Here is a 27,178-nt window from a genome sequence, read left to right on the forward strand (position 1 = left end):
AGTCTCAGTAGTAAATTTTGATTGCTAAACCTAAATGCAGGTCAATAAATAACTTGGACACTCTCTTCAGATTTTTCATGTGAGTGAAACTTCCATTGTCATCTCCAATCGATGGCACAGACTTACCAAGGTCAATAAGAATCGCATGCTGCTGGGAAGTCAACTGCTTTAAGAGTTCTTTGTACGGCACATCCTTTGGCTGCTGTTTGCTGGGAAACTGGTGTTTAAGGTGGAATTGCTCAGCTAGAAATTTCCAGATTTCACCTCGGTGATGACGTGGCACACCTTTAAAAGGGGGAGAAGATATGGAGATAATTTATGCACAGAATACAACTTAATAATAAAAATGAATTGTGTTTCATGTTCCATTTATTCAAACTCACGTGCCCCCCCCCCCTTTTTTTTTTTTGAGACAGAGTCTGGCTTTGTCATCCAAGCTGGAGTGCAGAGGCACACTCACATCTCACTGCAGCCTCAACCTCCTGGGTTCAAACGATCCTCCCACCTCAGCTCCCGAGTAGCTGAAATCATAGGTGCCCACCACCACGCCTGGCTAATTTTTTATTTTTTATTTTTGTAGAGACAGGGTCTCACTATGCTGTGCAGGCTTATCTCAAACTCCTGACTGCTCAAGCGATACTCCTGCCTCAGCCTCCAAAGTCCTGGGATTACAGGGATAAGCCATCATGCCTGGCCACTAGTTTCATTATTAATTAACAGCATAGGAACAGAAGGGAGGCAACTAAAACTTTGTCCTATTTGCTTCTTCCCCTACTTCCGCCCCCTATTCTCCCCTCACTTCACTGGCCCCTTCCTCCTTTCTTCTCACTTCTCAAACGTGTTATCATGTTCTGACCCTGTCAGACTCTACAAGGAATAAAGAATATGACCTGAGCTCCAACCTGGTGCCAATTAATGACATTCTAGGGAAATAAGGCCAAGTATGAAAAACTGTCATGTAAGATGTGATCTCAGAAACAAGAGAGAAACAAAAGGAAGTACAGCTCAGATGAAAGATAAGCTGGCTCATTTCTTTTTTTTTTTTAATTATACTTTAAGTTCTAGGGTACACGTGCACAACATGCAGGTTTGTTACATGCGTATACATGTGCCATGTTGGTGTGCTGCACCCATTAACTCGTCATTTACATTAGGCATATCTCCTAATGCTATCCCTCCCCTCTCCCCCTACCCCATGACAGGCCCCGGTGTGTGCCATTCCCTTCCCTGTGTCCAAGTGTTCTCATTGTTCAATTCCCACCTATGAGTGAGAACATGCGGTGTTTGGTTTTCTGTCCTTGCAATCGTTTGCTCATTTCAAACTGAGCAACCAATTTGAACCAAGCCTTAAGGACGAGGGAAAAGGAAGAGAAAAGTGCAACCAGAGAGAAGGAACTGAGTGATTCAGTTTGCCTCAGGCACAAGGGTGCACGTGGAAGAGAGCAGCTGGCAAGAAGGCTGGAAGGGTTATTGTCAGAGACAAAATTGACGGCAAGAAACCTGCCCCGTGTTTGGTAGCCCCAGGGAACCATGCATGTTTCTGAGCTGAGGTGGAGTAAGCTAATCATAGCTGAGATTCTGGAATTCTGATGAGGCTTCTTTCTGCAAGATAAGCTGCAAGAAGGGCCCAGAGGCTGGGTAGGAAGTGACTGTATAGACGTTGCCATGTGAGCATCCAACAAAGCTCTAAAAGCAAAAAATGTCCAAGAGCCTCTACCTAATGCTTTATATGTGATTAATTTGAATACTCACAGTGATTGAAAATGTCTAAAACTTTAAAAAGTTCTCTTAAAATCAAGGATGTTATTTAGGGCAAACCTAATTTTAAAAGGTGACAGTTTTGAACCAAAATTCTTTAGCTCATTACTCAGCTATTACAAGGCCAAAAAGGTGGAAATGGGGAGAGCAAGAAGACTGAAGAATAAAATGCCACGTCTTTCTCGTCTCTTGGGAGAAAGGAAGCCTCCGAGTTAGGCATTGATCTTTCTTTCCATCCGGGAAAAAAAGTGGCCGCTTTGTACCCTCCCTGCCACTCAAACAGCCTGACCAGGAGGATGGTTTCTCTGGTTTCCGTCTCTGGTCACCTTTGGGAGAAGTTTCTGCTCTGGCAAGGTAGCAGCAGCAGATAGCACTTATTGCCAGGCCACTATGCACCATCACCATTCCAGGCACATTACGTATATTGGTCCATATCATCCTCATAACCTTCTAAGGGGAACATGATTATTCTCATGGTAAAGAAAAGAGAGGCCGTGAGAATAGGTCCCTTGCCCCAGGTCATTAGGACAGTGAGTGACAGCCCAGGAATGCTGACTGCCATTTTCTCTTGGTGTTCTCCATGTCAGAAACGTCAAATAAGGCTGCTACTCAAATGGGGACTAGAGAAAAAATATTTTGTGCTCCTATCTTGCAAAGAATGATAAAATAACTATCTGTGGATTTGAACCAAATAGTAATCATTTTATTAACAGATTCAAAAGTCTCACTGGGCCACCTCTTAGAAATACTTACTGTGTAGTAAGTACTTTCTTCTTTCCCTTTCAAATATCAGGTTTTTTGTTTTTTGTTTTTTTTTTTTTTTTAAGTTGCCCTGTAGAAGAAATACAGGGCCCCTGTCAACCATGACCACATCCTATACATTCTATAATTTTATCTCAGCATTAATATAATGACCCTGTAGAGTGTGTTGAATGGTGGCCCCTCAAAAAAGATGTGTTCACTTCCTAATACCTGGAGCTTCTTGTGAATGTTACCTTCTTTGCAGACAGAATTAAATAAGGACGTTGGGAGGAGGAGAGCATCCTGGATTATCCAGGTGGGCCCTATATCCAGTGACAAGCATCCTTATAATAGACACGCAGAGGAGGAGATGAGAAAGGGAATCAATGTGACCAAGGAGGCAGAGGCTGGAGTGCCGTGGCCACAAGTCTGGGAAGCTGGAGGAGGCCAAGTGCAGACAGGCTGACAGCATGGTTTTGGAGCTATGGCCTCCAGAACACTGAGAGAAGAATTTCTGTTGTTTTAGTCACCATTTTTGTAGTAACTTGTTATGGTAGGAACAGGAAAAAAATATACCCTGAAATCTGCTTTCTACTATTCTATTTCTTGTCTCCCTCTCTGCTATTCCAGCTCATAGATGGATCCTGGGACCATACACACACACGCACACCCTACCCACAAATACTTCAAACGCTGACGAGAAGTAAATGTGGGCTAGAAAACAGTCAGCATGATAAGTGATTTATAGTGGGGCTTTTATTCACAAAATACTTTTTCTCAAACTGGGAAATTTTCCCAAGTTATGAAATGTCCAATTTCCTATTACTAAATCATTCCCATTGTCTTATCAGACCTTTATTTTTTGGAAGAAAAGAATATTGGCTGTGTCACTGGACAGTACCAGATATTGTGGTATTCAGGAGTAAGCTTAGATTCTGTGATTTAAAGCACAGGATCATGTAGGTTGGACCCAATGTTTTTGCTAAGAATGGCCTGGAACACCCCCTCCACCATGGTGCTGCCCTCACTCCTAACCCAAGAGAAACCTGGCAGTGGAGCCCACCTAGGGCTTGCAGGCAGGGTCCGGGTGGGCAGGAGGCCGTTCCTCCATCCCCCATGAAAATAGCTTCTTACTCACTTAAGAAATAATATACACTGTTTAAAAGTGGGGCAAAAAAAGCCTCTGAAATGCAAGAGGTACAAAGAAGAAAGTGAAAAACTACCCATAACTAGAATGAGCATATATTTACCATCCAAAGCGGGAAGCTTTTGAAAGTGAAGAGGAGGAAGGCTATTAATAATTTTGCCAGGACAGGAGTCATAAACCAGGGCTATGCCAGGTCAACTGGGCTCTATGGTCATCCTGCCTATAACCCAGATACCTGCATCATGGGTGTTTTTCCACGTAAATAAACATGGAAATATCAACTGTACCAGAGACCATGCTGTACTCTCTTCATTTAACAACTTATCTCAGCCATCTTTTACACCAGTAAATACAGATCTACTTACGGTGTCTTTTTCAAGGAATATGACATGGGATAGTCACATGGTTGGGTTTTTCGTTTTGTTTTGACTATTAAACAATGCCACAATAAGCATTCTTCTTACTGCAGTACACTTTTGGCTGATTAGTTTCTAGAGTAAGTTTCTATAAATGGCATTGCCAGGTCAAAGGCAAGCAGAGTTTGCATCTGGCCCTTCCTATCAGCAGCTCAGGCAGCCACTCTGCAATCCCATTCCTAAAAAATACATTCCAGCTTATAAGATTCTATCCAGTTATCTTTAGAGAAATCATTCTGGCGTGAACTAAACTGAATTATCTGTAATGTCATGGGATTATGTTATCTTCTCCTAAATCGATACCCTAATCCTGGCCCCTTATCCAATTTTAACTGGGAAAATTTTATAAATTCCTTTATTTTCATCACTTCAGGGTCTTTTATGTCACTATGAGGAAGGGCCTCTTAATCCAAACAACTGTCCTCTCTTTCAAGATCTCTGAGCTGAGTTGGCCTCTATTTCAAAGGCCAAAGATGTGATTCAACTTTAGTCTCAAATTTTTAGATTCACATTTTTATTCTGAGCCACAAAATAGACCGCCATCATTTGTTTGGAGTTGTTAAATCTTAATGTGTTAAAAACCACCTGACTGACAAAGCCCCCTTTATGGTTAGAGCTTCTGCAGTAAAAAGTGATGTGGTAAAGTCAGGCAATACATAAGGAAATTCCAGGTCAGCCTTAGCTCACTCCAGTATACAGAATGCTCAATCATCTGTGCCCAACTTTCACTACCCAGGGTCCAGATTCCTAGAGTATTTCTATTAGCCCCTATATAATATGCCCAGTGAAAAACAAATATCCAGGTGCCAGGCTTCTAAAAAGCTCAAATATTTGGAATAGCTGTCACAGACCCAGGCAATCTGCCTTTCGCAGAAGCAAAGACACCTGAAGGCCATCATCTAGGCAACTGTGAATGGGGGAAGAACAGACTCATTCTTTTCTCTCCTTCTCCCTTTTCAAAACAGCAATTTGGGGTCATTTGGTGTAAAAGTAAACCTCAAGAAACAAGTACATGTGCAAGGAACACTAGAACTGGAAGAGAGCTCCAAGATCCTCTGCTCAGTGAAAGTCTCTCATTCTATCAGCAAGAAGGCAAGAGCCCAGAAAGAGGGTACCTGCCAAAGTCACATTGAAAGCTGCTGTCGATCCAGAGCTTCGGTCTTCACCACTGCATGCATGTTCTGAGAAAAGCACCTGGAGATCCTCTTCAACAGGAGGCCGTGCAGTACAGTGGTGTGAACCCAGCTCTGTGGCCCTGAGCCACTACTCAACTGCTCTAAGCCCAAGTTTCCTTATCCATAGAAAGGGAAAAGGTGTGACGAACAATAGCTACCCATGATTACTAAAATTGACGTCAAAATTCAGAAAAGGTTAAAAATGCCTAAAAGACTCTAGTAGAAAACACTGCTTTGTTCCATTAATGCTCCTAGAGATGAAAAATGCATATGCAGGCCGGGCACAGTGGCTCACACCTGTAATCCCAGCACTTTGGCAGGCCGAGGTGGGCGGATCACCTGAGGCCCGGAGTTTGAGACCAGCCTTGCCAACACGGTGAAAACCCGTCTCTACTAAAAACACAAAAAATTAGCCAGGCGTGGTGGCAGGCGCCTGTAATCCCAGCTACTCAGGAAGCTGAGGCCGGAGAATAGCTTGAACCTGGCAGGCAGGGGTTGCAGTGAGCCAAGATCGCCTCATTGCACTCCAGCCTGGGCAACAAGAGTAAAACTCCATCTCAAAAAAAAAAAAAAAAAAAAAATGCATATACAATGTTTTTCCACTATACAACTGATAAAGTCAGGAAAAACTCATTCTATAAATATTTGAAACCCTTATTCAAAACACCTGGTTATTCATGATGCGCTCAACAATAACTCAGTAGCGCAGAAAAAGATTAGACTCAGGCTTTTACTCTTGCCAGAAGACATTAACATATATTTTTAAAGGAATCATTGTTTGATTAGAACACTAATGATGACTGAAGGTAAGCTCCAAAATAGTGGTTCTCAAACTATCTGTGAAGCATCAATTTTTTTTCTTTTTTAAAATTTTCCAATCTACTACAGGCTAATATTTTTATACAATACAGTAAAAATAAATTAGTAGAAAAACAGAATAAAAAAAAAAAACAGATGGACAAAATGTTAAGTCCACATTTTAAATTAGGATCACTGTGCCAAATTGCTGGAAACATGGAAACATTTCCAAATACTTAAGTCTCAAGTTCTGTACTTACGTCTTCTTGGACCAGTAACAGTCTGGGATGGCAGATCTCACTAAAAAAACAGTGAATCCTGCCCGCTCTCTAAGGCCTTACAATATAGCAGACACATGTTGTGTGCTCCTCACAACATTCACTGTCTGCACCCACATCTTACACTTGTGGAAACTGAAGCTCAGAGAGGGTGAGGCATTTGTCTAAGATCACACTGCAAAGTAAGTGGCAGGGCTGAGATTTAAGCCCAAGACCACCTGTCTGAGGTCTGTGCTCCACACACTATGCTGTCTCCCTAGAATACCCAGAGACAAGGCATACAATTAGTTTCTAGTTTATAATTCAAAATATATCATCGAATCATTATCCAGTTTATAGGTAATGAAGCCCTTGGGTGTTCCTGTCTTCCTATTTCCTGGCCTTCTGGAAATTTTAATTAAGAGGAACCATGAAAGGTGGTAAAACTCATGTCTATTAAGTAAGGTATCTGGCAATAGATTAAGATGTGATGAAAAGAAGGAGATGGCCACTAAAATTAGACTTAAAATTTTTTTATTCCACACTTCTCCCCAATCACCAATGAGGGGTGAGGCTGACTAGATGCTTCCCAATGAAGCTTACCTTGCCCAACAGCCGAGTGCATTTTTTCCATGTCAAACTTAATTTTTGATCTTCCTGGAGTGCTAAGCATCTTTTCCCACACTGTAGTTACTTCTTTAAGACAGGGAGTAATTTCTTCATAATCGAGCTTCAGGCGTTTGTTCAGCAAATCATTTTCGGAGGCTGGAAGAGACCATTCCGGAGCGCATTAGTAAAGGCTACAGCTATGGAACTTCCATTACACAACATGGCTGCCTACTTGTTATCCTGCTGAGATGTCAAGAAGTTACAAGCAGCTTAACGCATCTAAATATAAGTCACTGTCCATGCCTCTACCCATTTTCTTTGTTTTGGAAAATGCTAAAAACCTAGGAGGTATGTGATTTCTCTTACCCCTCACTCCCAACGTACTCTGTGGGCTCTACTGCTAAGACATAACCCACATCTGCCCAATTCTTTCCATCTTACCCCTATCAAACCATGAGCCATCCCAGGACAGGAGCTATGTGTTATTAATAAAATTCCCGATGACTAGCATGGTTAGAACTCGATGCAATTTTTTTCATCTAAACTAGGAGAGGCACTCTAAAGATAGTTTTCTCATTTAGAGCCAAACACCTCCGTTTAGTAGCTTCTACCATTGGTCCCATTTCTGCTTCTTGGAGCTAAACTGAATAAATCTACCCCTCTCAAATGACATCTCTCAAATATATGAAGAGAGCTACTGTTGCCCACCAAACTTACTCAACCTAAAGCCCATGAAGAATTATAACCAAATTATCAAACCCAGGGGGGAATAATATCAATAAAGGGAAAGGTTAAATTGACAATTTACATTGATTCCTGGACCCAATCTCTCATTTCATGGCGACAGAAACTGAAGTTCAGAAGGATCAGGTGATTTGGTCCTGGTTATTTACTAGCTAGAGGGAAGCCAAGCGACTCTAGGCCCAGTGCTGCCTTCCTCTCAGCTTTTATGGTTTTCCATCTACCATCTTTAATCTCTTCCCTCATATTCTGATGAATACATTTCTAAGGTCCTGTTAAACAAGTCCCTACATCTCTAGGGTTCACATTTTTAAAAATGTGAACCCTAGATTTTTTTTTTTGGCTGTGATTTGGGATATGAGAAAACACAACAAATGCCACTAGAGTTGAGCTAATCCTTGCAGCAAATCAGGTTTGGGGCTAGCCTTGCTGCACAGCAACTGGCGGCAGCACTGGGCTTTGGAGGCCAACGTACGTTCCTCTGGCAGTAAGGCTGCTACAAGCACATCTGGCCATCCTAACAGAGCCCAGCAGGCAACATGAGCATCCTGCTCTGAAGTCATCACAACTTCACACAGCCAGAAAAAACTGGCCAGAAGATTCAGCTGAAAAGGCTCAATCCACGAACATCCTGCTGTTTCAGTATCCTAACAACACTGCTGCCTAAAATCAGTGGCCTCCAAAATGCCTTATCAACCAAGGCAGATGGTACAGAACTACAACAAACACCCAGGCTGTAGGGCAAGAACTTCAGATACAGGACCCAGCTGTTTGCAATATTAAATAAGACCCCACACACCCATGTGGTTTATAAGCTTGTGGACTGAGATCAAATGTAAATTTGCAACAAAGTTCTCTAAAATATTTATTATGATTTAACATAAAGGTCTGAGCCAACTTGGACTTTGTGATAACGTTCAGGTCTGATTTGTGCCTACTCTGGAGGGTGGGCTATGGCTGCTCCGTCCCCAGTTCTGCTCTGTTAACAATGGCTTTCCCAGACAAAACTGTCTTGCCAGCTGCCATCATCTCTTGAAAGCTCAGAATGGAAAGCTAAGACGATGGGAGGCCCAGCAATTAAATGACCCCCACACCTGCAGAGATTTTAGAAGAACTGCACTGAATATCTGATTTTTAAACCATCATGTATTATATAACTAAGAAAATGTTTTTTAAATAAAAAACATCAACTGTAATTCAAAATTTAATGTTATCACATCATTTTAATCTTAGTAAAGCATAAAATGCTGAGTTATATGAATTAGCCATGGCTGTACTGAATCACACGTTGCGATCTTGCGTTAGGCTGCTCACATCTTCATTCAAAAACATGGAAAAATGGGCTGGGTGCAGTGGCTCATGCCTGTAATCCCAGAACTTTGGGAGGCCAACGTGGGAGGATCACCTGAGGTCAGGAGTTCAAGACCGGCCTGGCCAACATGGTGAAACCCCATCACTACTACTACTACTACTACTACTACTACTACTACTACTACTACTACTACTACTACTACTACTAATAATTAGCTGGATATGGTGGTGGGTGCCTGTAATCCCAGCTACTCAGGAGGCTAAGGCAGGAGAATCGCTTGAACCCAGAAGATAGACGTTGCAGTGAGCTGAGACTGCGCCACTGCACTCCAGCTTAAGCAACAAGAGCGAAACTCTGTCTCAAAAAAAAAAAAAAGGGAAAAATGGCTTTGCAAAGGACAGCAGAGGACTGGTGGCTTCAAAGAGAGGCAATGGTTTTAGTTCTAACCCCACTGAAAATTAGCTGTCTAATTTTGGAGAAATCACAACTTCTGCTTCCAAGTGCCTGCAATGGAGTGAGGTAGACTGAGATGATATAGTGTGGTTCTTTCCAGGATACAATGCTTCCAGAATAGTAAAAAATATTTGATTCATCCATTCAAGTCAGGAAATAGGCTTAACCATAGGAAGAACTTCCTCATACACATTCTTCTAAATTTTTTCCCAAAGAGTATGCAAGTCAGCTTGAACCCCTGATCAATTTCAAGAGCTATCTCAGATGCAATTTAACCTTCCTTTAAGAAGGGAGGAAAAAACAAACTCACAATAGAAGGCCTATCTCTCTAAGTACATAGTACAGCAGGTCCTCAAATAATGTCTTTGTGCTCAATGTTGCTTTATTATAATGTTGGTAAGAAAAAAACGAATTCTTAGCCCGGGGCCATTGTCTGTGCCGAGTTTGTGTTCCTCTTCATGTCTGTGTGGGTTTTCTCCAAGTGCTCCAGTTTCCTCCCACATCCCAAAGATGCATACATTAGGTTAATCAGTATGTCTACATGGTCCCAGTCTGAGTGAGTGTGTGTGTGTGTGTGTGTGTGTGTGTGTCACCCCGAGATGGGATGGCATTCAGTCCGGGGCTGGTTCCCCCCTTGCACCCCAAGCTGTAGGAATAGGTTCTGGCCACCTGAGACCCTGAAGTGGAATAAGTGGAAAAATAATTACTTCTTTTTTTTTTTTTTTTAAGATGGAGTCTCACTGTGTTGCCCAGGCTGGAGTGCAGTGGCACCATCTTGGGTCACTGCAACCTTCCTCTCCTGGGTTCAAGGGATTCTCCTGCCTCAGCCTCCCAAGTAGCTGGGATTACAGGCGTGCACCACCACGCCTGGCTACTTTTTTTTGTAATTATAGTACAGACGGGGTTTCACCACATTGGCCAGGCTAGTCTCAAACTCCTGACCTCAGGTGATCTGCTTGCCTTGGCCTCCCAAAGTGCTGGGATTATAGGAGTGAGCCACTGTGCCAAGTAAATAATTATCTTATTTGTATTAACCTTGCTTAAATGTTTACATATTTCACGTTTACATCAATATTTAATATTAGAAATGTCTTGGGTCTTTATTTAGAAGTCTGGGGATGTTTTTGTGCCCAGAAATATGCCACAGGAACTTAACTCTTGTTTTTATCAATAAACTCTTGGTTTACTGACAAATATTTATCAATGAAACCTTTGTTTCATTACACATCATTTTGCTTAAATTTGCAGTTTCCATGAACCTATTGGTAACATGAAGTGAAGACTTACTGTACATGCTGGCTGATTCTTATCAAATCTTGCATCTATATTTAATGTAAAAGTTCTGCCCTGCCCCTAATCCACCCCGACAAAACTTACTAAATATTTTTAAGCAATCAGGCTCTTATTGCTGGATTTTTTTTAATCAGCAATCCAGGTCCTATACATACTAATACAATGGATTAATGCTTCCAACATTATATTAAGCAAGTTTATTGTGTTTTCACCACAGAGATAAACACATGTTGAACATTATAGAGCTAAGAAGAGAAACAAAGTCAAACAGCAAAAACAAAAGACCACAAAAACCGAACACTACCAAGAAGCCAGATGAAATGAGGAAGCATTAGAAGAATGTCGGCAAGGGCCAGTAAACTGAACGCAACACCTGGCAAGGGGTTCCAGGTAACCTTAGGAAACTCTTGCCTGCTCATTCTAGTCTGTCTGATCATTGTTTGCACAGCAGAATGTATTCTGCTTTTGTGGCATACTGATTTCTCCTCACCAATTACAGTTGTCCTCACCACATTCCCAAGAAGCCAGCTGTGAGCCCCATTCCCATTTTATAGCTATGCCCTGATTTTACAGGGCTGTCATTTGCAAGAAGATTGGCCAGTATTGGCATTAAAGTTTATGACCTATGTGATGAGCATAACTGCCTTTTTCCTCTTCAACAAAAATCCCAAGATGCACGTGAATACAACTGCTGTGCTCCCAAGCTGTCATTTAACTGATGACTCTTGTAGTAATGCCATCACTATCAAACATCTTTTAGACATCTGCTTTTAGAATTACTTTCACGAACACACAAAAAAGCGGCAGAAAAACTGGGTTGGAAGAAAACAGCACTCACCTGCTCTAAACACCCCCCAGTGTGCTATCACCTTCCACAGCACCCTGATGGGAGGACCCGTCTTTCTCAGCTTCAAAACTGCATATTGGAAAGCTTACTAGCCTATTCCAACTGTGGGGGTACTTTCATATCGAAAGGTCTTATTCCTTTATATTTCATTTTCTGTTTTCAGTCAAAAGATATAGACACTATCTCTTTACATTCTATGAATTCGTACTTTTCAACTGCAGAAACTACGTTGCTGGTACACAGTGTTGTCACAACTCACAAGTATCATATGGACATGCACAGAGAACGTCTGTCCACCCACTATGACACTAGCTATGCAACTGAAACTCATGGAATGCAACACATTCTCGGGAGCTTATTCCTCAGATTTGGTGTCTTAATGACTTTCAGCTCTATATAAGCATCAAGGTCATTTTAAAAGACCAAAATTTGCAATCAAGGATGATGTTGAATGAAACGTACTTCAATTCCAAAACTGTTCTGGGGCAATGGCAGGGTGACTGAATCATCTGCTACATCTTCCCTTTCAAAGAGATTATGCAGACTTTCTGCTCAAAATCTTCACTACTTTATAGCTGTGCAATTAATTCTCTAGATACCCTAAGACCCGTGCTCTTTCCAAAAGGTATGTAAACTTTGCATCTTAAGCTACTTTGAAGATAATATTAATTGGTTCCAGTATCAGTATGGAGACAGGAAAAGAACAAAATCTAAACATTCAAAGTTCATGTCATATTTTGACACTATTGATATCAGTACAGGTAGAATTCAGTTAATGTTTCCGCTTCAGATTACTCGCAACTCACTGAGAAAGCACATAGAGTGAAGTTATGCACTTTAATGATTTACACAAGAAAAGTTCATACCTAACACACAGGCACAGACTATGGCTGAGGATAAAGTAGACTGAGCGGGAGAGAGGGGAAAACAAAAAGCACCTTTCAGCGCATTACAGCTTAGATTTAAAATTTTTATCTCAGAAGTTCTAGATACTGTACTAACAGTGACCATAGAGGAATAATGAATACAGTTGTTGAAACTATCATTAGATCACCAGAAAGTAAACAGTGTTAATATTACTATGAAAAAGTCAACAGATGTAGACAGATACGTATATTAGACTATCGTGCTGCTATATTTTTAAGACAGCAAGCTTATGTCTGATGTGATTCACTTCAGAGCCAAGATAAGACCAGGCCTGTTCAATATCAAGATGGTAAACCAACCTTGGAGCTTCTGATTTTCCTTCTCCATTCTGAGCAGCAGTATCTGTTGAAGAATAGCCTTTTGCCACAGCTCTCGGAGCTCACGAGATGTCCTTTTCTTTTCCTCTGACGGGGGGCCAAAGGGCCCATCTTCACAAACTGGTTCTAAAGGAGATCGTGGGGGAAGCTCTCCCAGCTCTGAATAATCTGGAAAGGGAGAAGGGCATTCCAGAATCGTCATTTTTCAACAAAAAATGCACATTCAAATATAGTGCCAAATCAGCAAATTCTGTTCATTCAGATAAAATATAGTAATATCACCAAATTTAAAATTCAGGTGTCAATAAGCATTGGCATAAGCCATGTCTGAGCCACAAACATGAAACAAATGATATATCAAATAGCAAGCAAAACTTCAGTAGCCGAGGAAGTATTTAAAGATACCTGCTTTTTAAGGTGTAATATTCTTATCTTCTTCTGAAAACGTTATTTAATAATTATTGATAATTATAGAAAACGTTCATACAGTGCCTACTGTATACCAAACTGTTCTCAGAGCTTTATGTACAATAATTTAACACTCACAAAAAACTCTAAGTCATGGGTATTATAACTATCCGGTTTTAAATAAATGCAAACTGAGGAACAGGGAGTTTATGTAACTTGCCTAATGTCACAGAGCTAGGAAGGAGTCGAGCCAGGACTGGAACCCAACAGTCTGGCTTTCATGTGCATTCTTAACCACTGTGCTATCTGGCTATTCTGAAAGAAGATTAAAATGTATTTAATAGCCAGTAGTAACAGTAGCCATTAGCAGACCCTCTACCAAGCGCTGGGCACTGTGCTGGGCATTTTATGTAGGTAGACTCATTTAATTCTGGTGACAAGTCCAGAAGGCAGATATTAGCCTGGAAAGGAAACTAAGGTTCAGAAACTTGCCCAAGGTCACACAGTGAGTAAGTAGGTACACCGGCATACTCTTAACTCACCTCTTCCTGATTCAGAAGACCATTTGTTCCCACTACATACCACTATAATCCAAACGTTTCCTATGTCTAAATTACACAGCTTTACAGAGTCTTATTTCGTTATGATCCTATCAGGCAAATGAATAAACTAAAATTCTACATCTTTTGGGGGTTTATAGGTATTACAGGAAGATGTTACTGTGTAATGTTCAACAGAAAAGCAAGAATTGAAATTATAAAGTATCATCTCAATTTGACACGTATTATGAGAAGCAGTACAGTTCGTTGATTAATAGAGCAGGTTCTGGAGCCAGGCTGCTGGGATTCTGATCAAGACTCTGTCATTACTGATTTTGTGAACTTTAACAAGTTGCTTAACCTCCTGATGCTTCCACTTCCCAATCTGTCAAGTGGGAATGACAGAGCCTCCCCTCAGAGTGGTGGGAAACAAACTGAGTTAATAGGCTACAAACCACTGAGAACAGGGCCCAGCACAGAGTAAGAACACAATAAACCAAAAAATAGCTCTTTATTATTTGCTATCATATATTTACTAGGGGCACAGAAAAGAAATCAAAATTTCAGCTACTCAACCGTAAGCTCTAACAAGGTTAGAACCTTGCTGCCTCATTGACCAGGGTTTTGGTCACCACACTGAGCACAGTTGCTGGCACCCAGTAGGTGCCTGAGAAATAACTGTTGAACAAAAGAAGGGACAAAATACTGGGTTTACATGTACTGTTATTTATGTTTTCCCTCTATTTTCTAAATTTGTGGCAATAAATATTTTAAAAATAAAACCTAAGGAAAAATAATGCAAATCTATTCTAATTAAAATCAAAGATGGAAAAAATATTTTCCCGCAAAACACTTATAAAACAAATCCCTTCACCCCAAAACCTGTATACTTAGGATTAGTCATTACTGAATATGATAGTTCAATTGAATCCTTTTATTTCATCTTATTCTGCAGCTTGAAGTCTTTCATTTGAGCCCTTTCCTTTCTTTTTTTTATTCTTTTACCATCTTGGCTCTTGGAATTCTGTGGGACACTGCAGTTGTGATTAAAGTTCTGCTTTACCTCACATTGGAAGCATATCTCCCACTGGTTTGCAAGAGTCTCGTTTCCAAAAACTAAGTCCTATGAGATGTTCTGGCGTTCTGGATGGCATGGCAGGCACTGCCCTGATAATGAGGGCAGCGTTTCCACGCACTCTCATAATCTCTTGTGTGTCAAGAGAACCCAGGACCCAGCCAGGAAACAGAGGGGAGCTCCGCTGAGGGTTAGGTGGGGTTGACCTGGAGATACATATATATATATATATATACATACATACATATATATATATATACACATACATATATATATATATATATATATGTGGTTTTTTTGTGTGTGTGTGTGAGATGGAATCTTGCTCTGTTGCCCAGGCAGGAATGCAGTGGCAGGATCTCAGCTCACAGCAACCTCCACCTCCCACGTTCAAGTGATTCTCCTGCCTCAGACTCCTGAGTGAGTAGTTGGAATTACAGGCATGCGCCACCAATACAGAAATTTGCTAATTTCTGTATTTTTAGTCGAGACGGGGTTTCGCCATGTTGGCCAGACTGATCTCGAACTCCTGACCTCAGGTGATCTGCCCACCTCGGCTTCCCAAAGTGCTAGGATTATAGGTGTGAGCCACCACGCCCACCTGACCTGGATATTCTTAAACCCTACTAGTAAAACAAGGGTTTACCTCACCTAAACTCCTTCTAATCTCATCCTTCCTGTTTACCACAGCCTTCCTCTACCCAGGGTCTTGAAACGTCCTACTGCGTTCCTTTCAAATTCGGAGTCACAATGAGGAGGTGTAACTCAAGCCAGGAGGATGGAACATTCCTAGCAGTAGAGGCTGCTTGTCCCAAGATCCATGCACTCTCTGCCACTTGGGCTACTGACAAGGACCACTGTCTACAGAAGTTTATGAAATTCCAGTTTTATTTTAGTATTCAGAGAAACTGGATCTGCAAAAATACAAGTATTGTTTGGTGACAACAACTGTGAGGTTTAAGATGTAAGCTGTCTGCCTAATGTTTTCTACTTTTGTGATCTTTTTCTTACTATCACTAGCGACAGTTTGTTGAGCTTTTACCATATGAGTTCTTGACACAAGTAAGCTTGTTTGATCTTACAACAATCTCATAGGACGGGTGATATTATGATCTCCATTTTCCAGCTAAAATAAGTAAGGTGCAGTGAGGTTTTATAACTTGGCCAAGGTCACACAGCTAGTAAGAGTCAGAGCCACGATGTGAAAAAAGGTGTATTTTCCTCCAAAGTAAAAACAAAAACAAAAAAAGTTTACCCCATGCTTCTCTAACTTCTATATGCACAAGCCTCACTGGGGATCTTGCTAAATTAAAGATTTGATTCAGTAAGTCTGAGGGGAGCATTTCCATCAAGCTCCCCAATAATGCCTCCCCTGCTGGTTCTCCAAGCACACTCTGAATAGCAGGGCTCCACACTGCAGCTTTACTCTCTATTTCCTTATGCAACCCTATGCACTCCCTAGCACGTGGGCTCATCTCCTTCACTCCCACCACTGAGAACACAGTTCAAATACTGTTGTCAGTTGCTTGAATTCAGGTCCTCAACACATGGCAGGAGCTTGTCCCAGACTTGCTCAGGGGACCCAGGCCAAGTCCAGAATACAAAGACATATTTGAGCACTAGTATTAATTTCACCTCTGCATGAACTAAGTAAAAGCTGATCCACTGTAAAGGTTAGCAAATAAACCCAAGAATTTAGAGGAGGGTTTCTCAACCTCAGCACTACTGACATTTTGGGACTGGATAATTCTTTGTCACGAGGAACTGTTTTATACACTGTAGAATGTTTAGCAGTCTCCCTGGGCATAGTAGCATCTGCCCACCATCAATGCCTCCAGGCATTGCTAAATGTCCCCTAGGGGTCAGGAGGAACAAAACCACCTCTAATAAGAACCTCTGATTCAGAGTTAAAATCTCACCATTTTATCTCTCCTAAACCCTGGGAAGGGGTGAAAATGTATCTCCTTTATCCAAATTCATTTCACATGGTAACAATTACTGATTTTATAGTTTAACAACAAAGTTGTATAGATTAACAACAAAGATGTATGGATTAACAACAAAGTTTTATATTTTTTGTTCATACTAAAGAGTAGCCTGGCTACAAAAGAGCTCAGTAATTTATAAAGGGAGATAGTTAAAATCTTTGTTCTAAATTTGGCCTGCTGAATCAGTCCAAGTAAGCTGTTTTCTCAACAATGCAAAAAGATCCAGACTGAGGACAAGGCTATAGCTTTGTAGTCAGTCCTCCTTCAGGCATGTGCAGTCTTGAGAGATGTGGACTCGAGTGGAGTGGCAGGTCGAGGAGAATAAAATCAAAGTCCGAAGCAACTGTCAGCTGAGAACCTTGTTCTAATGATAAACCCGGGCACTGTTTTCACTTACATCATTCCTAAGCCAATCGTACCAGCACTGAGTCCCTTATATGTATGCAGGGATGCGATGTGTTAGGTGGTCTAAGGAGGGCTACTCTGAGGTTTCTGTTCTCTAGAACAATCCCAGGGATCTGGCTTCTCTCCCTGACTTGCATTCTTGCTGAGAGACAGCTGCACAGAGGCCAGTGTAGGAAGTGTGGCTTGGCTCAGTGTAGTGGAGGCTGAGCTGAAGGAGGGGCTGCTCTACCTCTTGGGCCAACTGTGCTGGTGCCTCTTGGGAAAATGTATGCCTTCTGGGTTCCAGTCCCTCCATGCAAAATGTGAGAAATTATATTCGCCGCCGACACCCAACTGTGGAGACCACAGGCACCGACAGGCATATTTATAAAGTCGGCAAAGCCACCAAACCAAAGGGCTGTGATAACACCTTAGTCCAGGATTAGATTTTACTATTCTGACATCTCCTATAATGACAGGATGTGGAGAATTTAAATTATGTAGCCTTCCAGAAACAATAGCCTCCAATGGGTTCTAAGAATTTTAAAACCAGTCATAATTCAGGAGGCCTTGGAGACAACTGCCTCCTATTAAATTATTGCTGTGACACTCCCAACAGAGTCATAAATATGATCTATGCTGGTATGTCCATATTTCAGATGCCAAATTATTCCCCAACAACTCTGTGCTGTTGCATTCTTTCTATCTGCACACAAATGTGTGGGGAAGAGTACGACATTGCATCATTGTTATGAACAGAATCAATGCCATGATCGAGAAAGAGAAAAAGCAATGTGCACACGACCTCCTATTTGTCTAGTATCTGGCTCTCTCAAGTGTAGAATACAGGGATCCTTTCTTGCATTTTCACAAAGCACTGACATTAAGTTCTGAACTGCAGTTCTCCTCCTTTTAAGGACATGATATTAAATCACATGTTAAATGCCCTGTAAGAAAGAGGAGCTCTAGAAGGAAAGGAGAAGACAGATCCTTATTCTCCAATTTTCTGGCTTTTTCTGTGTGTTACCCACCATAGAGCATTTTATAACTCTTCATCTCTCCTGAAAATTCTGAACTCTATGCCAAAAAAAAAGGAAGAAGTTAAAAAAATTCCAGTTATTCTCAACCCTCTGTTTGAACAACATAAATTGATTCTGGAAAGGAAAAAACTGAACATTAAATCTCTGGAGAAAAGTTAACAACAACAGGGATTAACATCTGCAGCGTCTGTTGTTACCAACAGCTCAAGGAAATTTCTTAGAAAAAACAAAGTAAAATGACCATGTAGACTTAATGTTGTCAAACTGTTTACAGAGTATGAGCAGCTTTACCTCTACTACAACAGAAAGCAGAGCCCAGGAGGCAGAGATTTCTGTGTTCCCTGCCATATTCCATGCCTGGGAAACAGTAGATACGCATGGGACATTCAATGGATGAACGGATTCATTTGCCCAAGTCCACTCCTAACCCTGACATGACTTCTGTGGATCTTTTATGGAAAATACTCCAATGAGAACCTGATTATTTCCCACAGTTGCATTATATGACAGTCTAGCTAGAGGAAAACAGAATGTTTTAAAGACAACATTCATTTGGTATAAAGAAATACTGTTAAGTTCTTGCCTCATGCCAGGCATGCTGCTAGAAATCCAGGTTTCAATCAGGGTAGCAGAGAAGTACAAGACTACTAAAATAAGGGAAATACAAAGAAAGTGTTCCGGAACTTCAGCAAAGAAAGATGAATTTCGGCTGTTTATCAGGTCAAGAGGATGGGCCCTGGAGCCAGGTATCTGGGATCGAACCTGGCTCTACCTTGATCTAGCTACGCAACCTCAAATGGGTTATCTGATCACTTGCCACCTCAGTTTCCTAATCTGCGAAATCTGCATAGTACTGCCTAGCTCATAGGGTTATTGTGAGCTAGGTAATGTGTGGAAAAAAACAAGCCTGCACACAGTAAACATTTAATAAAATGTCAGCTACCATTCTTCTTACTATCAGTGTTGTCAGTTTTTGTGGAAAGGGGTGTGGTTCTGGAAGGACAGGTAAAATCCATACAGGTTTAACTGATGGGAGCCATTTTAGGTAAATGGACCAGCATAAACAAGGTGTGCAGGTAATTATTAACTCATCACTGAAAACGACCCATTTTGTCTAATGACCAGATAGTATGCGCATGAATACAGAAGACGAGGCTGGCTGACTTTAGGTTGCTTAAGGTCTAGTCGATCCAAATATTAATTAGTAAGAAACTGGGAATTCCAGAAGACTGGGGGTTTTTAAAGCAAAAGTGATTTGATATATACATTCTTCAGCACCGGAACGATATCCTGGCAGGCAGGGAGTGCATGACATAGTGGATCAGACACATGAAAGGCCACTACCAAATGGTGAGAACAAGTGCTCGAAAAAGAGCTACGGACACAGAACACAGCACCTAACTCTGCCTGAGATGGGAGCCATGGGAGGGGAGGGGTGTGAAGAGGAGAGAGGCACACACATTCTTAAAAAGAGAAGCCAAGATAAGCAGAAACAAGAGCCAGGAGCAAGAGGCCTGCAGATCTTTATCCCCACTCTCTCCCAAAATAGCTGTTTAGGGTAAACTTCCAAGGCTGTGGAAGGATGACTTAGAGATGAGGAAGTTAAAAGTCCTGACTCAGTCTGGTTAGAGGTCATGACAACAGTTCAGAGGAGCACCGAAGACCGCATGGCAGTGGGAAGTCCAGGGAAGAGAACCAGGAAGAGGCACAGAGAACAGGCCTGGCTGGGTGAGCCCAGGCCACAGAGCACCAGGAGCTCTGCACAGCTCCGGTGGTGGGCGGCTGGTGGCTCTAAATGGGAGGTCTACAGGAGCTGGAGAAGAATCAAGAAAAAGCGGTAGACAGGACATAACGCATGGGAGAAAATTATCCTTGGAAAGAAATGACGTTTGTCTTTGCATCTGCAAGGGGAAGGAAGCTGTACTTTTTGAGGAGCTGAAAGTCAGGGCTCTCAGTTCTTGATTAAAGACAACAAAACTAAAGAGAAACAAATATTCAACTATAGCCAGAATCCTAAGTGCTGATCTTTGTAACAGTTTGCCCTGTCCTGTTACCATTTCTGTAACACTGATTTTCAACTGTGGTTCTTGTAATTTTATGAGACATGCTGGGGTGGAAAAGCCCACCATGGCCCCTGGTCAGTGCCACCAGGATGAGCGCCTGAGGGCTGTGTCTGGGAAGCTGGGCCTTGCCTCCCCAGGGACTTCCCACCAGCAGCCACCACGTCACAATCGCGACCTTCGCCACCCCGCCCTTACTTTCCTTCTTTCTTCAGGATTGTGAGGAAACTGTCAGTGCTCACAGGAACGTGGAGCTGAAAGGGACACTGGAAAATGACTTAGCTCAACCCCCACTCTCTTCCCAGATGTGGAAACCGAAGCTTAAAGAGGTCCAATGTCACATTTTCTGGGCACTTACTATGTGCCGGGCACTTTGCTTTACTAGTACCCCACTGATTTCATCTTCACAACCAATGGATAAGCTAGGAATTGGTTTTATCCCTCCATGGCAAGGCACGGGACACAGAGCTAACCAGGGGGTGGAGCCAGGACTAGAACTTGGCTGGCTCATCCTAATGCCTTGGGGTAATGGATACAAAAGCAAAGAGGAAAAGGAGCAGGCAACTGATGATGCCAGCTCTGGTACTAACTACCAGGAAACGGGCAAGCTCCTTGACCCCTCTGTGTGTCAGTTTCCTCATTCATAAATCACAGACAATAACAGCATCCACCCCCCAACACAGCTTTGCTGTGGGGATTAACCGGAACATCCTTGAGAGCGCTTAAAAACAGTACTTGGACAAGAGTAAGTGCCAAGTTCCTATTAATATCATTATCTATTTTGTTCTAAAAAAAAGATAATCTATTTGGCAAAATCTTTCTGTTGCTTAGACTTCTTCACAATCAGACTGGGGTTGGGGATAAAAAAGAAAGTTGATTTACTGAAGAATACTGGAGAATACTGTTCTATGAAGAAAATACCAACATTTTCCCAGGGGCTCCCCACAACAATAGGAGGCTGCAGGTCACCGTCTTGGTGTGTCCAGGGCCCATGGTCACGTAGAAATGGGGGGGAGAGGGGTGGAGTTTTGGCCTTTCTTTGTCTGGCTGACTCTCCTGTCAGTGCTCAGCTCCAAGGTCATGCCCCTGGAGACGGCTTCCTCCTGCTGTGCCTGCCCCGAGGGACCCCAGACGCCTCCTCTGCGGCCAACAGTACCATGGCGCTCTGAGCACAGAAAACAAACACAAGAGGACCTCCGAGATGCAGGAGGCCAGGGAGCCTGGAGCATCTCAGGAAAGACTGGGAAGAAAGGAGAGAAGTCAAAGAGGGCTGGGACAGCCTATGAGGGGCCAGCAACGAACATGCAGAGTGGAGGGAAACAAGCAGGCCCCGGGTGCCAGGCAACTCTCAACCCAAGGGATTGGGTCTCAGCTCCTTAGTTTATTCTTAAATTATGCAAAACTATCATAGAACTTCACATATACTTCATATACAGATATCTGACACTTTCATACAACTTTCTACATATAAAACCTTGTAAGAAACATATCACAAGGTGTTTATCCCTCCCCTACCTTCCTGTGAGCAATCATGCATTCAATTCATTGCAGAACACTGATGAAAGAAAACCAAGCTCCACCCCTAAGGAGACAGCTGAGCAGGCCACCGTTGCAGGTCTGTGTGCCAAGGGGTCAAGGGCAGCCCATAGCGTGGCGAGAGTGCCGAGGGCGGCTGTGCAGGCCCAACCTCAGAAGAGATGATCCCAAGTGAGATGTTCGTGGGGGTGGGGAGGGGTAGGAGTGGGGAAAGGGGAAAGGTCCAGTGCTGAGTTCCCACACACCGCTGGGAAGGAGGAATGCCAGAGGTGAGGGGCAGTCCCACCTTGGCAAGTGTGGGAATTAAAAGAAAGCAGCATGATGAATTTGATGACTGCAAATAGTTTCCCACAGCTCAGGGAAGGGGCAGGGAGTGCCTGCAGATGGTAAGAGGTGGGTCGGGTCAGGTGGTCAGAAGGACAAAGACCTCCTGTGCTGGGCAAGGCCACCATCCTGACCACACTCTGAAGAACAGGTGAAAAACAGCAGACAGTGAGTGGGCAGTAACCACATGGAGTTACCCTGACTGCTGCCCACACTTAGCCCTCTGATCTCCTCCATGTGGATTTTTTTTAAAAGGTGTCAGACCACCCAACATTCATTATTTACATTGTTCACTCTGTGATGACAGCTGCTGGTCAAACCTACTCAGCTTGGACCTTACTGTGGGCACAGAGGTCAGGACATCTGGCCACTCCCTCCAGCAGCATATGGGTCACAGCTGACAGAACCTAAACCATGAGTTCAGTCTATGGGAGAAGTTCTCAAAATGTGGTCCCCACCCGAGCTTCAGCACCAGCACCACCTGGGAGCTTGTTAGAAATGCAAATTCTTGGTCCCACCCCAAACCTACTGGATCAAAAACTCTGGGGTAGATCCAGCAACCTGGATTTGAACAACTGGGAAATTCTAACGCACACAAAAGGTTGAATCTCTGGCCTTTGGCGTTCAGCACTTTTTTAGCCACTTACTTTATGTTATAGAGTTACCTTACTTGGATGTTTCACATTATGTGACACTAGGGAACAAAGGTACCTTTTAAATACATTATTTTAAATTAATTTAGCAATGACTCAACCCATTAAGGATGGATGACCTGACCATTAAATGGAGTTTTAATATTTTGCTTTTTTTTTTTTTTTAATGGAGTCTCGCTCTTGTTGCCCAGGCTGGACTGCAATGGCGCAATCTCGGCTCACTGCAACCTCCGCCTGCCGGGGTTCAAGTGATTCCCTTGCCTCAGCCTCCCAAGTAGCTGGAATTACAGGTGCACACCACCACGCCTGGCTAATTTTTTTGTATTTTTAGTAGAGACGAGGTTTCATCACATTGGCCAGGCAGGTCTCGAACTCCTGACCTCAGGTGATCTGCCCGCCTCGGCCTCGCAACGTGCTGGGGTAGAAGCGTGAGCCACCGCCCCTGGCCATATCACCATGTTTTTCAAACACCAGTCAAGTCGCACTTTTATCTTTGTCAAAGGCAAAGTTCAAAGCCAAAGTCTGAACTAAATACCATTTTCTTAAGAAATGCATTAGGGGCCGCTCCCTGCTAATCCAGATCAACAACCCACACTATTACAGCAATAACAAGTCTCCTTCCAGAAAACTTCCAGATCTGAACATAGTCAGAGACAGACTGATGACTCACCTAACATAAACAGAAAAATATACTACTAAAAGCTAAGATCATGATTTCTCAACCCACATCATTTAGGCATCTGCAGAAAAGCAGCTCATTACAACCCAGCTTTCAACCCCTCCACCATGGGAGCCTCCCCTCCAGCCCTGGCCTCCCCAGCCCAGGGTGCTGTCACACCCTGGCGAGAAAGGCGGGCTCAGTATCTCAGGGCCTTTCTGCTTCTGTTTCTGCTGAGACACGGTGAAAAGAAAAGCAAGCCAATTTCCTTACCCTCAAATCTCCCCTAACAAAGTGTTATGAGGGTCAAAATTAGACCTGGAAACAGAAAAGTGGCTGTGTTACAGAGAAACAGCTTTTAAACTATGCCCCGTGAAGCTCTGGTTGCCAAGTCCATACAGGAAGCCAGGGAGTGGAGAATGGAGCTCGGGCTGCTCTAATAAAATCATAGGGACTGGGTGTCTTAAACAACACACGTTTGTTTCTCACCGTTCTGGAGGGGAAGTCCAAGATCAGGGTGCCAGCTGCAAAGTCCATGCAGGAAGCCAGGCAGTGGAGAATGGAACTCGGGCTGCTCTAATAAAATCATAGGGACTGGGTGGCTTAAACAACACACATTTGTTTCTCACCGTTCTGGAGGGGAAGTCCAAGATCAGGGTGCCAGCACAAGTGTATTCTAGTGAAAGCCCTGTCTCTTCCTGACTTGCAGAGAGCTTCCTTCTTGCTGTATCCTCACAGGGTGAAGAGAGAGGAAGCTCTGGGGTCTCTACCTCTTATTGGGATGACAGTAATCCCATTAATGAGGGCTTCATCCATACAATCTCAATTAAACTTAATCACCTCCCAAGGGCCTCTCTTCAAACACCGTAACACTGTGCATTGGGGCTTCAACACAGGAATTCTGGGGGGACACAAATGTTCAGTCCATAACAGGGGCAAATCTGATTCCAAACTACCCCATCCCTAAAGCAAAGCAGGTTTAATGTTTTACAGAGCCTCTGACAACTTCCCTTTTAAAAAAGTTCATTCTGTACCTAAGAAAAAAGGAATATGTTTAAAGCCCAGGAAACAAGGCTTTATTACGACGGAAAGGCATGGGATGGCCTTGAGCTGAGCCTCAATGGATTGGCATAATTCAGAAACTTTTTGAAGCGGGAGGGGAGGCCTGGGGGTGCCAGAAAAGGATTTGTTTGAGCAAAGGCACCAAGTACTCTAGCTCAGAGCTGTCCTTTCTTTTGAATTCACAGCACTTGCTTTCTAGGTCATTAACGTGGCCACCGACCTGGTGCTGCTGTGCAGCACCTTTCATCTTTGCTGTTCTTTAACTTTAAGCCAGGTCCTGGGATCCTACTTGAAAGTGGACTCTAGCATCTGCTCTACTTTCATCCTGCTTCCTCACCCAGACTTCTTCCTTGTCAACACAGGACAACCTGACCTACCCCACCACAAGAAGCAGATTTAGAACAGTACCTCCAACCCACCCCAGTTCCACCGCATCAACCCAGGGTGATGCATAACATGTGCTTCCAAGTCCCTGGATTATCATGGAGTGCAATGCCAGCACTTGACATAAAAGCCCAACATCTAATTAAAATCGCTTGAACATCCAGAAGACAAGGGAGAGGGGAAAAAAGGATGACGACTGCTCCCCAGACTCAAGACTTGAGAAATCACAGGCTTTTAATGTAAAAACAGACAAAATGCCCTGAAGGCAAAAAAAAAGAAAAATTAAGGTTTTGTGAAAGAACCAAAAGTCAAGGTATAGTTTCTGCCAAATGACATTTATAATATAGATGGGCAGATTCCATGTATTTAATTTGTACTTAAATAATGTTTATTAAGCTTAGGATAGAAAAGGATCATTTTATCCTGATAGAGTTTCAACCTCAAAATTATTAAGGTTTATGCCACAAAATAGCATTGCATCAATAAAAGATAACAAAAACCCTTTGGGAATTTTAAAAGACTCTTCTCCTCAATAGCTGCAGCTTTCCAATTCAGAACCTTGAACTTAGTAGACACAACATTTTCCCATCCTTTCTTCTCTCTTGGCAACTGTCTTCCTTACCACACTTGTATGCTCCTTTATCTAGCATTTGGTCCACTTTCAATCCAGTACCTAGAACAATGCTTTTACATACAACTGCGCACTCAGTATAGTCATATGTTAAATAACATGCAATACATCTATCTCATGTCAGAGGCAGGGATATCTTACCTGCAATTTTAGACCCTCATTAAAAGCTATCATCCCCTGATGATATGATGATAAAGGCTATTACAGAAAGAACCGTCCTAAGAGGTAGAAGGAACGGCTATTACAGTCACTGAGGTCTGAAACATGGAGCCTAAATCTGAGTGGCAGCCAGGAAACAGGAAGGTATGAGTTTCACTGTGGAAGGAGAGAGAACTCAGGTAGAGGAGCCTGGAATCTGGAGTGACTGGTAAAATAATACAACAGTGGCACAAATGGCAATTTCAAGAAAAGAAGCCCAATTTTTCCCTCTTGGGCCTAAGAGACGGTTTTTGGGTATGTTGGCTGGCTGGGTTTCTTTTCCTCCTGAAAAAAATATTTTAGTTGGTGGCAGAGAAACTGTAAACACTAATATTATATCTACCTATATATTTATCTAAGGAAAAAAAGTTATGTATAATTCTACCTCCCTAAAATAAACATTCTTAATTTTTTCATATATTTTCTCTCTGGTCTATTTTTGGATTTTCACTCTATGAATAAATGTAACTTCCATTCTATATTCTAGGTTTTCATCAGCAGTGCGTTGTGTGCACCTCCAAGGTCTGGAACCACCCTTAAGACATCAATAGGATGCAGATGCTGAAGTGCTTAAGCACGCCCAAGTAGGAATAGGGCTCAGAAGATGGGGGCAGGAGGATCATGACCCCAGTCTCACATAAAGGGATCAGGGTCAGACATGTGCACTTGGGATCTGATGTGGTTTGGCTATGTCCCCACCCAATTCTCATCTTGAATTATAGTTCTCATAATCCCCATGTTGTGGGAGGGACCAGGTGGAGATAATCATGGGGGCAGTTTCCCCCATCCTGTTCTCATGACAGTTGAGTTAGTTCTCATGAGATCTGACGGTTTTATAAGGGGCTTTTCCCCGTTTTGCTCAGCACTTCTCTCCCCTGCTGCCATGTGAAGGAGGACATGTTTGCTTCTCCTTTCACCACGATTGTAAGTTTCCTGAGGCCTCCCCAGCCATGCTGAACTGTGAGTCAAATAAACCTCTTTCCTTTATAAATTACCCAGTCTCAGGTATGTTTTTATTAGCAGTGTGAGAACAGACTCACACAGGACTCATTTCCGGAGAGGTGCTATTGGAAACTATTCAACCAGAAATAATCAATGAGCAAGGTGCCATCACAGCTCTGTAACGTGCAGAGAAGAGCTAGTGAGATATGTAGTAGAAAAAAATATGTGACCAAGGGAAAAAAATAAAAAGAGAAAGGAGTAGGAAAGGTCCCAGAGGCATGTACAGGTGACTGTCAATGGCCATCAAGAAAATCCTGATGGGGATTCTGCTTGCACAGCTGTCCTGAAGTGAGACTCTGTGACCTGGCTGATGACAAGAGATTAAATTGCTATAGGTTCCAGTTATAAACTATGTTGCCCTCCACCCTCCCTCCTCTCATGCATCTGTGACTAAAATACCTAACCCCACCCATCCCATTACACAATGCTTATCTGGAAGTGATCT

At 42.7% G+C, this 27,178-nt stretch overlaps 1 protein-coding gene across 3 annotated transcripts in view; it reads right to left on the reverse strand.

Moving 5' to 3' along the window:
• The window catches only part of TBC1D1 (TBC1 (tre-2/USP6, BUB2, cdc16) domain family, member 1), a 249,133-nt gene that overhangs the window by 34,741 nt on the left and 187,214 nt on the right, over positions 1 to 27,178 (reverse strand). For all 3 annotated transcript variants that reach the window (XM_011949126.1, XM_011949127.1, XM_011949125.1), the window contains 3 exons: positions 12,774 to 12,959; positions 6,896 to 7,057; positions 127 to 285 (listed from right to left, as the gene is read on the reverse strand). In XM_011949126.1, coding sequence (XP_011804516.1) covers positions 127 to 285; positions 6,896 to 7,057; positions 12,774 to 12,959 — 507 coding nt within the window. The remainder of the gene's footprint in view (positions 1 to 126; positions 286 to 6,895; positions 7,058 to 12,773; positions 12,960 to 27,178) is intronic.

The sequence above is a fragment of the Colobus angolensis genome, unplaced genomic scaffold, assembly GCF_000951035.1.
Source record: "Colobus angolensis palliatus isolate OR3802 unplaced genomic scaffold, Cang.pa_1.0 Scaffold29, whole genome shotgun sequence".
In the NCBI taxonomy this organism is placed as follows: Eukaryota; Metazoa; Chordata; class Mammalia; order Primates; family Cercopithecidae; genus Colobus; species Colobus angolensis.